Genomic DNA, 17,416 nt, shown 5'->3' on the forward strand with positions numbered 1-17,416 from the left:
GATGGCCAAGAGGCTGAGAGGGAATGCAAACTTTCACACATAAAAATGTAGCCACTTGTGCTCATGTGTCAATATGCCTGTATGAGAGTGAAAATTCTCATTTGAAGAATCTCCGAAGAGCATTTCAGTTACTGCAGCTCAGAGTGGCACTAGGAAACCTTGTGAGAGATGGGAAGATTTGTTCCACAATTGTATCATTTGTATGGGTTCTTTGTTTTTGGTTTGTTCTGTATTTGGGGTGCTGGGGATTGAACCTGGGGCCTCATGCATGCTGGACAAGCATTCTACCACTGAGCTACCTCCTCAGGCTCTAGGTTCCATTTTTTAATATTTATAAGTATCTATTATACTTATTTTTTATATTTCAAAAAGTAAAACTTTACACTGAAAATCTCATGTTATACAATTTAAATCAAAATAATATAGCATTAAATATTTAGCAAGCAAAATAAAAAGAATCAACATAAAAGAATCTAAAAATAGAAGGATTACAAAATAAGGAATAAAATGAGTAGAGAAAATCAGTGTAATGCTATATAAATTGCACATTTATTGACTCTGCTCTATGTACACTACAAGTTTCCAGGTGCAACTCATTTATTTTCTATCTGATATGAATTTTCCTCCCCAGAGTCTCTTCATAGCATTTGTCATCTTTGAATTTCTCAGAGTGTAGATGAAGGGGTTCAGCATGGGGGTTATGACTGTGTAAAACACACTCAATGGTTTGTCAATGGGGAAAATCTTGGCTGGTCTTGTGTATATGAAAATACAGGGGACAAAGAAGAAGACAACCACCGTGATGTGGGAGCCACAGGTAGAGAGAGCTTTCCGTCTCCCTTCTCGACTCAAGTTCTTTAGAGAGTGCAAGACAATGGCATAAGACACGAGTAAGAGCAGAAACACAGTTGTGCAGATGAGTCCCCCATTGGCCATCACTAAGAGGCCAATGACATAGGTGTCAACACAGATGAGTTTCAATAAGGGATACATGTCACATATAAAGTGGTCAATGACATTGGGGCCACAGAATGGGAGTCCATAAATGGTGCTTAGTTGAATTACGGAGTGCAGAAATCCTCCAACCCAGGAAACTACCAACAGCACAACACACACCCATGGCCTCATGATAACTAAATAATACAAAGGCTTACAGATGGCCACATAGCGGTCATAAGCCATCACCAACAGAAGAAAGGCCTCTGATCCACCTAAAAAGTGTCCTGTAAAAAGCTGAGTCATACAAAACTTAAAAGATATGGTATTTTTCCCAAAGAACAAGTCCACAATCAATTTTGGCGAAGTGACTGATGAATGAATGGCATCCATAAATGATAAGCTAGCAAGAAAGAAGTACATTGGTGAGCCCAGGGTCTTACTGAAGGCTATGGTCATAACGATGAGCAGATTTCCCACCATGGTCAAGATGTAGAAGAGCAAGAACATAGCAAAAAGTACTTTCTGCTCCTTTGGATTCTGTGTGAGGCCCAAGAGGACAAAGTAAGTTATATTATTCCTCTGTTCCATGTATTCTTTTATTGGTGATGACTTTGGATATTAAAAGCAGCTTACCTACAAAATAAGGAAAAATACTTAGAACTATCACAATCTTAATCTTTATTCATTAACCCACTTATCATATGTATGTGTTTGTGTGTGTAAGTGTGTGTGAAGTTATATGTTTATATGTATATATCATCTGTCTGTGTCAAGTTACCTGCTATAGATATCTAGGTTAACAAGTTCTAGGAAAAAAATATCATTATTCCTTGAGGATGTTTTTGAAATCATATGGCTATATCTTCACTCCTTTATTCCTCTCATATTACTCAATTATATATTTAATAAGTTCTATTGAATCTTTCCTTATAAATAGATTGCAAATCTGATCATTCTCATTATTATTATTATTACATCCCCTGTCTACTGCAGTTGACCCCGTGAGGTCTATTTAGTTTCATTTTAGACTTCAACAAGTACCCCAAATTATCTTTTTAAATATTATTCTGATCATATTACTCCATTTCTCAAAACCCCTACAAGATATTCCTACTGCATGCTCATTAAAGTCTATTCTCCCTACCTTGACTTAGAAACCACAGATGACTGGAATCCAGGCCACTGCCCAAGTTCATCTCTTGCAATTCTACATGTTCATATGCTCAAGTCAGTTTCTTCTTCTCAAATACCCAAAATGATTTTCCATTTCCACAGTTCCATTATTCTTTGGTAGATGCCAACTTCAGAGAGCAGAGGCAGATATGACAATCTCTAAAATAATGTTAAACATTGTGCAAATTTTGTAGTATGTCCAGTGTTTTACATACTCATCAAACAACAAGCATTTGTAGAGAACCTACCTGTGTCATGCATATCAAATGAGGTGGACTTCAGGCCATCCAAATGTGTCCACTAGTTCATCAAGTCTCTGGGGTCTACACCAGGGACCATATCATCAAATGACAGAAATTTTGATGTTGACTGAGGAATCAGCTTCTCGTCATGAGTCTTCTACTTTTTCCAGATGGAAGCCTAACTACTGAGGTCACAACATGGGCACTGACTTAATTTTTCAAATATATTCATGACAACTATCATATACTACTTGACAAGCAACTCTCTGTCTGCCAAAGGTTTTTTTTAAACATTAAATTCTTATAAATACAAGTGATTTAACTTCCTATGTAATGAAAAATTCTCATAATCACAAAGTCTGGTTTTTGCTCATTATTGTAAAGTCTTATCTTTGAAAGATTATTCACAGTTTGGAGAATATTTATGCCCTTTTCATGAATAGAAGGACATCCCTGTCCCATCTAGAAAAAAAAATGCATTATTCCTTGAGGATGTATTTGAAATCATATGGCTATATCTGTATATTTTCCCCAGATTTATAAATATTGCGGAAACCATTACTTGCATTGTAAACCTATTTCAAAGGAATTCCATGGTACAAGCAAAAATTAAAACTTTCTTTTATAAAATAATTTATAAGAAATACAAATTGTATGTATTCCAAAGAAGATAACAGTTAGCCTTTTTAACATGTAAAGTTTTCTAAGTTCTTTTCCAGTAACTTTTATAAGGTTACTAGAAATAACTACCATTCAGCCATTTATCCCATCTTCTCTATTGTGTTGTTATGGCCAGATACTTGTATTTGAGAATAGAAGATAACATTCTTGTGCCTTTTATAAATCATGCTGTAAGCATACTAAAACATCTTAAACTGAAATAATTATATCAGCTACTGAGAGAACAGCATCTTCTACTCAACAGGGGCAAAGATCACTGAACATTTTATACCATGAAAGCACAATAATCATGGAGTCCTGCAAATGGAGTGCGTCCAAGACTGGTTTGTATTTAATTGCTTTCACTGGGATTTTCCACAAATTTTCAAAAGAACACCTATCATTAGATTGATCACATAACTAGGGTCAGGAAGATTCAGCCAGGAAAATTATCTCAACAACATTGTGGGACAATTGGCAGTCATGTTTAAACTACCAGTCCTATTAATTTGCTTCACTGAAGATGGATTTATCAATTATTTCCCTGCTTTGCCAGGGAAAAATAATTTTTCATCTATCTCAATTTTTCCTGCCTGTTAGTATGGGATTGCATATATTTTAAAATGTATTTTTTAGTTTTATAAAGTACTTAAGCATCTGTTTGTGTTCATTATTTTAAAAATATTTAGTACATATAATTTGTGTCAAGCTCTGTGCTATTAAGATACAATAATTAATAAAACAGAAAATATTAGAACATGTTACTGACTGCATAGTCCTAACTGCATTGGGTTTGTATCTTGTAATTAAGTCACAAAAATGGGACTATCTATAAAAGTAATTGTAATCTGTGATCAGTATTAATAAGAAAACCAACAGGTTATTGTGAAGGAAAATAGAAGTGAAATACTCTGTGAATAAGGTAATTATAAAAAGCCCTTTTTAAGGGTGAATATTTAAACTGAAGTCCAAAGGATGAGACATTAGTAGCTTCTATGGGAAGCACTGTTATATGTGGGAAGATACAATGTTGTAAAGGTCTAGGCAAGTTCATAACACTGAAAGGTCACTGTACCTTAAAGGGAATAGGGTAGGGAAAAGACAGAACAAATTGAAATAGAAGACACAGATAAGAACCAACTTAAGGCATTATAGATCTTACTAATAAATTTGAATTTTTGAGATTAAGAAGGACTTCCAGTTGCTGGAATTATAAAAATTTTCAACAATTATTAGCAAGTCAAATTAAAAGGTATAAGAAGAATAATACATCATGACCAATTGAGATTATCCCCACGTATGGAAGGTTGGTTCAATATCCACATGTCAATTAATATAACTCATCAGCCTACAGGATAAATAAAACACTATATCAACAGACCTAGAAAAAATCATTTAAATAAAAACACTTCTTCATTGCAAAAGCTCTCAGTAAGAAAATGTCCTAAATTTAATAAAGAACATCTACAAGAAACATAAAGCTGATATCATCCCTAATAGTGATAAACTAGATGATTCCCTGCTAAGACCATAAATAAGGAAAAGAAATTCCCTCTCACCATTGATTTTCAACTTCATACTGGAAGCCCTAGCTAATGCAATAAGACAAGGAAAAAAAAAAAGAAAAGAAAAGATATGCTGATAAGAATAAATAAAACTGTCTTTGATGACAATATGATTACATGAAGAAAACCTAAGAAAAATCTACAGCAATCTGGAGCTAATAAATGATTACAACAAAGCTGTAGGATATATGTTTAATATTCAAAAGTCAGTCACTTTCTATGTAAACCAGAAATAACAAGTGGAATTTGAAACTAAAAACAATATCATTTACTTTAGCACTCCTGAATAATATATTTATGTGTATATAGAACAAATAGCTACAAAATTTAGATAAGAGAAACTACAAAGTGCTGATGAACAAATCAAAAGACTACATTAATGAAGATAAGTTTCACATTCAAGGACAGAAACACTCAAAATGTCCATTCTTCACAGTTTTGATCTTTTCATCCAATGAAACTCTAATCAAACTCCTGTAAACTGATTTCAAGATACTGACAAACTATGAAATTATATGGCCAGGCAAAGACTCTGAATAGGTAAAAAAAATTTTGAGAAAAGAATAAATTTGGATCACTACCACTACCTAACTTTAAGACTATAATAAAAAGTTATGTAACAAGACAGTTGAAATGTAAAGGAATAGGCAGTAGACTGCAGGATAGATACATATGTCTGTGACTTCACAAGACAGTTTAACAGTTTCTTATAAAGCTAAACATAATTCTAGCATAAAAGCAAACAACTGGGCTCCAATGGTGATTATCCAAAAGAGTTGAAAACTTATACCCATATAGAAACACGTGCATAAGCGTTTGTTACAGCTTATTTGTTATTGCTAACACTTAGAAGAAACTAAGATTCCTTTCAGTAGGTTAATGAATAAATAAAATGTTACATCCATACAATGAAATTTTTTCATTACCAAAAATAATGAGCTACTGAGCCATGAAAATAAATAAATGAAAGTTAAGTATACATTACCCAATGAATGATGTCAGTGTGAAAAGACTACATGTTATACGTTTCCAACTACTTGACATTATAGAAATGGAAAAACTGGAGAAAGTAAAAAAACTAGTTGTTGTCACCAATTGGAGGGAGAGATGAACAGATGAGGCACAGAAGACTTTTAGTTCAGTGAAATTGTGCTATAAGGTACTATAAGAGTAGATTGGTGCCATTACACATTTTTCCAAGACCATATAACACCAAGAATAAACCCTAATGTAAGCTACAAACTTCTGATCAGATTGAAGTGTCATTTGCATGTTAATCAATTGTCAAAAAGTTTATTCTGTCATTTGAATGTCCTCAAAATTTCATGTTAAAAATAAAGAGTTGATAAGTGAAACCTTTAAGAGAGTTAGTATAGATTAATGCCGTAATAGTGGAAGTGGGTTATCAGGGGATGGAAATGTAGCTCAGTGGTAGAGCACTTGCCTGGCATATATAAGGCCCTGCATTCAATCCCCACTAAACTAACACACACACACACACACACACACACACACACACACACACTTACTTGTAATCTCTTCACCATGTATATTAAAACATCATATTTATGTCTTAAGTTTACAAATTAAAAAACATAATGTTATAAATGATGAGAGTCAATGATGTATGTAAGGGAAGCATTTTTTTTTCTTTTTAAATTTAGGAAATCTTCCATTAGTAAGCTCAAAATCAAATCAGAGGAGCTACTCTAGATTTTCAATCAAGTCACATGCTATACTATGTGGGTTGCTGTTTGATTCATTTGTGTTTCTATTTCAAAACTAACCACAATAACCAGGATGTCAGGTACTTGGTAAAAATTAAATATTTGACTAACTGTCTCTGGTATCAATAATGTTCCTACTTTCTAGCTTCCTCACTGTCCTTTATTTCTGATTTTCTTTCTATGTGCAGGTCATAGACCTGGTTATTCAAATCATGGTAGGAACAAATATATCTTAATGGGATAAATAAAACCTATCTATGAGATCCATTGCCAGCGATGGTGACAATGAGGAGCATGAACATCCTGAATATGTCATTAGTTTCCAAAATGTGAGTCTATAAAATTCCAAAACTACGTTTCTCCATCCTCTGCCCTTGTGTACAGACACGTGACTTAGGTCCTGCCAACTAGTAGCATCTGTGAAGTCTGTAAGTTAGAAACTCGCTATGAGACTGAATTCTTCTATGACAACAGTGTTTGAGTGGTTCTGAGGTCAGGGAAGCATTAGCACGTTTGAGTTTGCCAGTGACCACGTGGTCACGATCTCAGCACCTCAGCACTCTCCCCAGCAGGTCTATCCTAGCAGATGTGCTTCTGCGAATTACTCCTGTCTGCTCACCACTCTGTGACTCTAACCCTTCCAAAGGTTCTTTAGGTTTTCTAACTTCATGTTATAAATCTCTTATAGTTAAACTACCAATGATGCCAAGTCGGCAGCTAAGGACCCTGGTTGATATACTAAACCGACCTGAGAATCCCCATTTCACTTGGTTACAAAGAAGGGAAAGTCACCAATTTCAGAAGCATTCTAGTTACCAATGGTCTCTTTAAAAAAAGTATTTACTCTTAAAACAATGAAGGGATGATGATGACCATTTATTCAGTAAATATTTTTTCTGGCATTTACTCTGTACCACGTTTATTCTAGGTGCTGGGATTCTGGGAGTGAACAAAACAGTCGATGCCTCCGCTTGGACAGAGTGATGGGATAGGAGGTAACTCAGAGAATGGCTCTGCGTGGTGGTGGAGACCTCTAAACTTCAGACTGAGCCATGGAATGGGCCCAGCCAGCAGCAGGTCTAGAGGAGGAGCATCCAATAGAGCTAGTACAAAGGGCTGAGTTCAAACACAAGGCCACTGCAGCAGAAGCACGCTGACCAAGGGAGGGAGCAATACCAGGAAATATCCAAGAGTTGCATGCAATGGCTCCACCTCTGATAGAACATGAACATGTCAATTACCATTTCATATAAATTTAGTTAAACAGATAGCTTTCCTTCTTCTTCTTAATACCTTTTATTTATTTATATTTATGTGGTGCTTAGGATTGAACCCAGTGCCTCCACGTGCTAGGCAAGTGCTCTAGCACTGAGCTATAACCACATCCCTAGTTTGCCTTCTTCTGATCAGCGCAGTTTTTAAGGCAATGTTTTCACATGGAAACAATATAAATTAAAATAAAAGAAGGTAATGAAGAAGGAAAGTAGAGACCATCTGGGTCCGGTGGCACATGCTTGTAATCTCAGCAGCTTGGGAGGCTGAGTCAGGAGGACCATGAGTTCAAAGCCAGCCTCAGCAACTTAGTGAAGCCTTATCTCTAAATAAAATATATAAAAAAGGGTTGGGGATGTGACTCAGTGGTTAAGTGCCCCTGGGTTCAATCCCCAGTACCAAAAAATTTTAAAAAAAATTAATAAAAGGAGAAAAGAAAGTAGAGATCAATGTTGACAACACTAGAGTTCATCAAAAAAGAGCAACTGCCAGGAAGTGTACCCAAAGTCTTCCAGGAGGAGGGAGCAGATGGTTGCTTGAATACATGTTTTATCCTGATTTTAATTGGAACTGAACTAAAGTTGGAAGAGAGTAATGGCATTCATCCAGGCTGGGTAAAATTTCCCTTGGCATGTACAGAAACTCCTTGCTAGTGGTTTTACTCAGGCCTTTGGCTCATTGTCTTCATTCTTGACATGGTTAGATAAGCACTATAATTCTTGTTCTGGAATCTTCTTTCAACACCCAACATAAAGTGGCACCTCTGTCTTCTGAGTTGCTATCTTATCATTTGTTTCACCTTTTAAAGGCATTTCCACTCTGGGTTTATCCCTTTTGTGTATGTTTATGCACATATTGCCCATATCCCTCAGGTAGAAAGTCCCTCGATTCGGGTTCGTCTCATTATTACAGTATATACTGCAGGGTTTAAGAGCACAGGTCTTGAAACAAAGCTTCACAGAGTCAAATCTCCCCTCAGGTATTTGCTACCTTTGTGACCTAAAGGAACTCATTTTAATTTTCCAAGCTTCCATCAATCAATTTGAAAATAAGGGGAAAAACCTTATGTCTTTCAGAAGGCTCTTGTGGGGACTAAATGAGACTTGTAACATGAGCCACATAGTAGTAAGTTGTAGTAGGTTTTACTGCAATTTTTAGTTATGGTAGTACAGCTTCCTAATTTTTCATTTTTTAAGCTTAATTTCTTTTTCAATCTACTTTAATGGGTGCATAGATATTAAAAGTTACACATATTAATGTGATATCATGTAATGTTTCAATATGTGTATACATGGTACAATGTTTAAATCAGGTTAAAATATTTATATCTTCAAATATTTATCACTTTATGGTGAAAGCTTTCAAAATCCCCTTTTTTAGCTTTTAAAAATGCACAGTACATTATTATGATGTACAGTCCCTCTACTCTGCAATTGCACAGTAGAACTCCTTGCTTCTAAATGAAACGTACTCTCCACTGATCAACCTTTCCCTATCTCACTCCCACTATTCCTGGCCTCTGATAAAAATTTTACTCAACTTCTATGAAATCAAGGGCTAGCAGAGATGTGGAGCAAAGGGAACCCTTGAACACTGCTGGTGGGAATGCAGATTAATAAAGCCACTGTGGAAATCAGTATGGAGGTTCCTTGAAAATTCAAAAATAGAACTATCATATGATCCTTCAATTCTACTACTGAGTATATATTCAAAGGAAATTAAATTAGTATGTTGAAGAGCTATCTGCTTTGCCATGTTCACAGAGGCAGTATGTATAACAGCCCAAAAAAGTTGTAAACAAGTTAAGTGTCCATCAACTGGTGATTGGTTAAAGAAAACATGGCACATATATACAATGGAATATTATTCTATAATAAAAATAATGAAATCTTGTCATTTATAGCAACATGAATGGGACCGGATGTCATTATAATAAATAAAATAAGCCAGGAACAGAAAATAAACTACCACATGATCTCACTTATGTTTGGAGTCTAACAAATTCGAATCTGTACTAAATTTTGAGGTCTTTCTCAACATGTTTTTAATTTTGTAGACGTTCAGTTTTTTAAAAGGTGAACTATTCACAGCTCATGTTATACATCTTGCATTAATTTGAGGAAGGGAGAGTTATTCTAAGAATTTATAAAGTTCTTCATAGTCTCCTAATACCATATCTACATATAGTCAAAAATAAACATAAATCATGAAGTTCTTTTAAGAAGACAGATGGAAATGAGACACTGATGAAGAAAAAAAGGAAACAATGAAGATTATGATATTTATTACATACCCACTGAGTGACAAGCACTATCCTTTATACTTTGTATGCAATATCTCATCGAAGGCTTAATTAAAGTAATTCTATGGAATATGTACTAACTATAGTATATATGCCAAAATTATACATATTATGAACTAATTATACATATTATGGACTTATGAACTTTTAATTATACACATTATGAACTCTGATTAAAATAAACTTTGAGAGATTGTGAAATACACACAATGTTACATAAGCCAGTCAGAGAGAACCCAATCCCAGCTCTATTGATCTACTACCCCAAATCCTTCCACATCATCCAAACCTCCAGCAGGACTTTCTGATACCAAAATAATGATGTTTTGAGTCAATAATTTCCTTGCCTAAAGTTAAAGGGAAAAGTTATATGATACAATATTGCTCATAAAAGAAGATGTCAAAATGGATCCTTTGTTATGTGTAACTAAAAAGAATCAATAAAAAAGAAGATATCTTTTTTACTTGAGGAGACAGGGATCAGGGCAAGATCCACAGAGGGTCTGATACAGATATAATGAGGATTCTGCTATTTCTGAATATAAGGCAAAATCTGCCCAACTAGACATTGGGTCAGCATCAGTCAATAATATTTGCCCTTAAAAACCACTTTCACAGTATTTACTATGTGTCTGACCTGATAATAAGAACTTAGCAAATATTAATTAATTTAATTGAACCCACAAATTTATGAGAGAGGAACTAGCAGTCTCATTTCCACAGATGAAGAAAATGCAGGATAAACAGATTAAGCAATTTGTCCAGGTCATATCTGAGCTCAGGGAGTCTGACTCCAGAGATGGCTGTTATCTCTGTGCCACATGACCTTCTCTGAACAATGTCTCACTTCACGTCTTTTCATATTCTGGTTGCCTAACAATTGACCCAGATTCACAGTAAAATCCTCTGTTGATCCTTCAAACAAGGCTTGTCAGAGGACAACCAAATCCATAAGTGGATCAACCCCAAGGACAGAGGAATGGGACCAAAGGGGATCAGAAAACCAGGAGGGAGCAGCTTGGCAATGACCAGGCATGCACAGGCGCAGCCAGACCCTAAAATTCCTGCAATACCTGTCAGTTCAAAGTATTATTCATCACAGCAGGGACAGAAATTATGGATCATGCCTTCTCAAGTAAAAAAAAATAGATAAGTGAGACTTAATTTTAGTTACAGAGACCCCAATAATAAAGAATGCTCATAACAGCTAAGTGCTCTTGAGCATTTAGTATTAAAAACTTTACAAGGATTATGTATTTGATTTTGAAAATATCTCTATCATCCCTCTTTAACTCAATCTTATAGAAGTGTGATTAAAAAAAACCCATACCATCTATGGCAAAACTATGTTTAGACCTCTCTTGCTCTGAATCTCTGCTCTTAACTGTGACAGAAGACTATTACCTATTCCACAAAAATGTGCTTTCAAAAATTATCTTCACAAAGCAAAACTTTGAAAACAAGGCTCCCAGAGTGAAGGACCAATTAGGATTATTATGTTTGAGTCCAAATAATGCATCTTTAATACATGGTAAATTTGCCCTTTGGAGGAAAAGGCATAAAGAATCAGACCAGAGAAGACAAAAATTAGAATGAACAAGAAGAGAAGATGAAGAATAAATATTCATAATCTCTCTGTGTTTTCAGAATACTTCATTTTAATTTCTTTTTGTAGTTGTAGATGAACAGAATGTCTATTTTCTTTGTTTTATTTTTATGCGTTGCTAAGGACAGAACCCAGTTCCTCATGCATGCTAGGCAAGCGTTCAGCCACTGGGCTACAGCCCCAGCCCAGAATACTTCATTTTTACTGTGAAATTACAAATGCAGTGAATATGCATTGCATGATTTATGAAAAATTGAGAGTTCATAATTCTCATATTTTCTACTATGAAAGATACTTTCCAGGAACTCTTTAGGAAGATGATTCATTAACAGGATAAGGATGCGAGCATAATTTATACCAATATTGCTCAAAGTATGTACATAGATCACCCATTTAAAAACTTCTAGTAACTTATTTAAAATGCATAAATACCTGTCCACTAGTGGTGCTGCTATATTTATAGAGTTATATCCTGGAAATATGCACTTTGACAAGAATCTTAACTAACTTTGACAGTGCACAAAAGCTTGATTACCAAACGGGCAGTAAATGAACCTTAGTGGGATATTTTTATAATGAAAAACGATGTATTGCCTAAGCCTCTACTCATAGGAGTTACATACCAACAATATCACCTTCGACATATTCATCACTTAGCTCACAATCTTAAATATTTTAGGCTTTTCTCTTCAATAATTGAAGAATAAATGATCTTATATTTTGTGATTGTTTCTTCACTGAAATTAACTTTTGACCCAGAGTGTCTTCATAGCACTTTTCACCTCTGCATTCCTGAGGGTGTAGATTAAAGGGTTGAGCATAGGAGTTATCATGGTATAAAACACAGCCACAGCTTTATCAATGGAGAAGGTGGTCACTGGGCGCAGATACACAAATATGCAGGGTACAAAGAATAAGACGACCACGGTGATGTGAGAGACACAGGTGGAGAGGGCTTTACGCCTTCCCTCCAAGCTTTGAGACTTCAGAGTGTATAGGATGACTGCATAAGAAACTATCAAGAGGAGAAAGTTCAATAGACAGATGAACCCACTATTGGCAGCAACAAAGAGTCCAAGGGTGTGGGTGTCCATGCAGACAAGTTTCAACAAAGGATTCAAGTCACACATAAAGTGGTCTATGACATTGGGGCCACAGAAAGGTAGCCAGACAGTGAAGAGGATCTGAACTGTGGCATGGACAAAGCCTCCAGCCCAGGCCACTGCCACCAGGAGGCTACACACCTGGTGGTTCATGATGATCCTGTAGTGCAGGGGTTTACAGATGGCCACGTAGCGGTCGTAGGCCATCACTGTGAGGAGAATAATTTCAGCAGCCCCGAAAAGATGCTCAGCAAAGACTTGAGCCATGCATCCATGAAAAGATATGGTTTTGTTCACAGAAAGAGAGTCAGCTAGCATTTTAGGAGTCATAGAGGAAGAACAGCAGCCATCGAGAAGGGATAAGTAAGACAGGAAGAAGTACATGGGGGATCTGAGGGCTCTGCTGGTGCTGATGGTAACCATGATGAGCAGGTTTCCTGCCAGGGTGGCCAAGTAGACAGTTAAAAAGACAACAAATGAGAATTTCTGAAGCTCCGTGTTTGGGGTCAAACCCAAAAGGATGAACTCTGTCACATTATTCATCTTCACCAAGAATTCAGTTCATGTCACAGGTAACTATACTGAAAACAAAAAGTCATACTCCTTCTCAATAAAAAGACTTTTACTTTGTGAATAAATAAGTCCACAGCTGTCTTATTTTTTTTCTAGTCTATTACATAGGAAAAATGAGCACAAAACCACATTAACTGTTTCTTCTTCTTGTCCAAATGACAGATAGGTGTATTCATTATGTTCTTTATATGTTCCTGATGGGTTTTCTATCTTCTATAGTTAAAAACAATGTGTAGTTTTTAAAATAAGAAAAGAAAAATACTATGCACCATGTTTCAAGGGCCAGTGTAAGATGTGGACAGAAACTAGCACACATGGGTTTTGCCAGAGTAGGTGGACATACCAGAAGAAAATGGTTAGACTAAATTTAAGTCCCACAGAAACTGAGGGACACACAGAGACCCTTCATGAGTTATTCTTTGTCCTACTTTGCCATCTAGAAGCTTTTCAGCTTTTTCAGAACTTCAAAGGGTGCGTCTGTGTCTGTGCATTCCCAGGCATTGTGGTAAATGTCCATTGCACCACGGTCTCCTGCTCCTCTGTCTGTGTTCAACACTTTGTAAAACATTTACTGAGAGAAGGAGAAGAAGAAAAGAGGCAAAGGGGAGTTAAAATGGAAGAGATAAAATAAGAGGAAGAAAATATAAAAACACTAAAGTCAAAGAAAGAGAAATACGCTGACAATCCAAAGTTTGGAATCCTGAATCCAAACATTACTGACAACACAATATTTACTTTACATCTCTGTGCTTCATGTTTTTATCTGTTAACACAGAGATAAATGTACTTGCGTTTAGTATTGCTATAAAGATTAAAAGCTCTTTCAGCCTAATGCTGTTGTTGGATGATTTACTGTTCTCATGCAAGTATCCCTAAATAAAACTAAAAATTGTCACTGAACATTTTCAAAAGGCAAAGGATCTGAAAATACAGCTGACCAAGTGAGAGGAACGAGAGACAAGGACAAATGTCAAAAATAAAGGTCATCAGAATAAAAAGAGAAATAAGGAAAAGTATCCTTAACATAGAAATTTAATTATTGCTCTTTTTGTTTTCTCATTTTCTAGGATTTAGTGTTCATTCATTTCATTAACTTATTTTCTAAAGCCACATGCAAAAAAAATAGAAGATGTAATCTTTCCAAATTGGACTCTTATGACTGAATGTGGAGATTTTCAGAAAATATTAAACCTAGATCACTATTTAGATAAATGCTTAGTAGATTCATCTTTGTATCTATGGTGCTGCCAATATTGGAAGTTATAAGGCATTTAAAGACAGTGCAAGAAAGGCTATGTAGAAATATAGAACATAAAAAAGAAAGGAGAAGAGAGAATAGAGGAAGGAGAATAAGAGAGGAAGGAGAAGAAAGAGAAATAGGAACAACGAAAGGAGGAAAGAGAATAAGGTATAAGAGGAGAAAGATGGACATAAAGTCATGTAGGAAGATACTTTTTTTTTAAAGATATGTTATGAAATTTCAAAGAAGTGTTCCACTTGAAATCCAAAATTTTGGGACTGGGGTTGTAGCTCAGAGGTAGAACACTTGCCTAGCAGGTGTGAGGCACTGGGTTGGATCCTCAGCAACACATATAAATAAATAAATAAATAAATAAGGTATTGTGTCCATCTAAAACTAAAAAAAAAAAATAAATAGATCTACAATTTTTTCAAACTCACTTGCTAATTGTGGTGTTTAGGTTAGCATCAGAAAAAAAATATTGGTGTATAAATGTCATAGTTTATTCTTGTACAATAGATGAAAACTAGTAAGAAAAAGGGGTTCATTTTTCTCACAACTCTATTTTGAGAGTTAGAACTACTAACTTTTCATCAGCTCGTTCTTTTCAGACCCCAAAACACTTAAAATAGGCTGTATTAGAATTTGCCTCATTGAGAAATGTGTGCAGAATAGTGTTCACATTAATTTGCTGTAAAAATAAATACATAGATAGATAGATGAATAAAACCAGCATTTCAGAAAAGAAAAACCTGAAGGAAAATAGAAAAGAAAATCTCTGTTCTCCTACTTACCAATGCTCCTCCCCACCCTGCACATCTGGAGCTTCTCAATCCAGCCTCAACTAATCCAGATAATAAACTATGCCAGACACCAGACTCACTGACTTTATGGTTACATGGAATCTGGATTTTGAAGGGAGTGGCATGGTTTCACCAGGTCTGGTCCAATCCCTTTTCTATGGGACTCACAGAAATAAGAGTTTTTATAATTTTTATATAGAACTTGATCTGACTGACAGCCTTGATTTTTGCCCTAAGAACAAGGTAGACATTTCCAAAGCTGGGAAAGCGAATCCAATGATCAAACATCAGGAACTAATTAAAAGTCCCCTGGATAAAAATCTCCTGAAACTGGTTCTTCTTTCTTTTTTCTTTTTTTTTTTTTTTTTACAAGTGTTTTTTAGAACGTTGTTGCCTGGTGCAGAGTCACGTATTCTTGTGTTTTGGACTCAGGTTTCCTTCTCCAAAAACCATTCTCTCCAGATTGCTTGGTAGAGGCAGTGCTTTTGAGACTAGTTCTGCCCAGAAATATTCACTTCCCTGACTTCTGAAGTCCTCCAATTCTCACAGTACAGGTACATGAGGTTTATTCAAGTGGGCAACTCCCCCGACACTATTTCCCCAGATAAGAGCAATTTTTAGGAACCTTTACCAAAAGGTCAATGACTTATCCCATCCTCCTACTGTCTCTTTGCTAGTGAGTGACTTTTTTTTTGTGAACAACCTTTTTGATAAAAGTTTGCATTCATCTGGGGGACTGGAATAACCATCAGGCTGCAGTCAAAACCGGAGTGATTTCTTTCTCTCTCTTTTTAACAAATGTTCTTTAAGCATTAATATGTATCAGCACAGTGTCATCCTGTAACAATGATGATAACTAACTATTCAATGTAATTTACCAAGCCCTTGACTAAACACATTGCATATGGTACCCTTTATGATAGGTACTATCATTCCTGTCACAGATGAGGAGACTAAGGCACTTTGAGTTTAATTATTTATCAGATATTAAAAGTGTATTAGGGGCAGAACTAATATTTAAAACAAAAAAGTCTGCCATCAAAGTCCAGATAGTACCTCTGGACTCATGATGCAAAAATTCAACTATTAAAAAACAAAATGTAGTTGGGCTGGAGATGTGTCATAGTGGCAGAGTGCTTGCCTAGAAAGCATGAGGTCCTAGGTTCAATCAAAAGCACTGCAAAAAAAAAGAAACCACTAATAAATAAATAAATACACAAAAATAAAAGAGTGGTAAGCTCTATAAGAAAAAACATGGTGCTATATGTCTATGCAACGGGCCAAGGCTTACAATGGGTAAAAGTGAGAGTGTTCAAGAAAGATCTTCCTAAGGAAACGATTATCAAGTTAAAGCCTAAAGATCTTCTCCAAGGTCTGGGTGAGAAAAGTAAGTGTGGTTCTTGGCAAGATGGATAAGTTTGAGATTGAGTTGGACAACATTACTTGGTGAACAGCGCAAAAAGTACCTGTGTGAACACTCCAGCATTTGTAGTCTACCCTGTTGCAAATTCAATCCAATAAGCTGCACTTTTCCAAAAGTATGTCCAAGTGCACTATAGGGTTTCACGGCCACTCTCAATTAACAATAAATTACTCAAACAGAAAGCAAAAATGCTCCAGGCAATTGAAAACCCCAGTTGTATCAAATTCACCAACATCCAACCAAAGATAACGCAATAGAAAGCACACAGACGTTGAAACACACTGAGCAGTTTCTCATAAGCTCAACCAGATATGGTGTTTTTCAACCAAGAAATAAGGAAATAAAACTAGGCTCAAAAGACAAATGCTGCATGGTTTCCCTTACATGGGAAAATTAAAAATGTTAAACTCATAGAAGCGTAGGATAGAAATATGGTGACTAGAGGCTCAGGGAGAGTTGGGGAGCTATTGGTGAAAGGATATAAAATTTCAGTTAGATCAAAGGAATAAGTTCAAGAGCTGTATTGCAGTACGTGGCAACTATAGTTAATAACATCATACGTGCTCTGGAAAATGCTAAGGAAAGAATGAAATGCAGCTAAGAAAGCCTATAGTAGTTACAGGACCACAGCAAATGGACTAATGCATGCATTATGAGAATTTAAGATGGAGAAGAGAAAAAAAGTTGGCAGAAATATTATTTAAATTATGTAATTTTGTAATTATTATATATTTCTCTTGAATTCAGTCTTCCATCATTATATAGTGATCATCTTTATCTCTAGGTAA

General features: G+C 35.6%; 2 protein-coding genes across 2 annotated transcripts; both read right to left on the bottom strand.

Annotated features, from left to right (window-relative positions):
• Nucleotides 1–597: 597 nt before the first annotated feature.
• LOC308639191 (olfactory receptor 4A47-like) lies at nucleotides 598–1,527 on the bottom strand (the record flags this gene model as incomplete). The annotated part of the gene is made up of 1 exon (XM_081277312.1): nucleotides 598–1,527. The coding sequence occupies one exon, from the start codon at nucleotides 1,525–1,527 to the stop codon at nucleotides 598–600; it is 930 nt and encodes a 309-aa protein (XP_081133438.1).
• Nucleotides 1,528–12,229: 10,702 nt separating this feature from the next.
• Nucleotides 12,230–13,132, bottom strand: LOC308639479 (olfactory receptor 4C12-like; the record flags this gene model as incomplete). Its single annotated transcript, XM_081277714.1, has 1 exon — nucleotides 12,230–13,132. The coding sequence occupies one exon, from the start codon at nucleotides 13,130–13,132 to the stop codon at nucleotides 12,230–12,232; it is 903 nt and encodes a 300-aa protein (XP_081133840.1).
• Between the last annotated feature and the right edge of the window lie 4,284 nt (nucleotides 13,133–17,416).

The sequence above is a fragment of the Spermophilus citellus genome (genome assembly GCF_964194105.1).
Source record: "Spermophilus citellus genome assembly, chromosome: 2".
Taxonomy (NCBI): domain Eukaryota; kingdom Metazoa; phylum Chordata; class Mammalia; order Rodentia; family Sciuridae; genus Spermophilus; species Spermophilus citellus.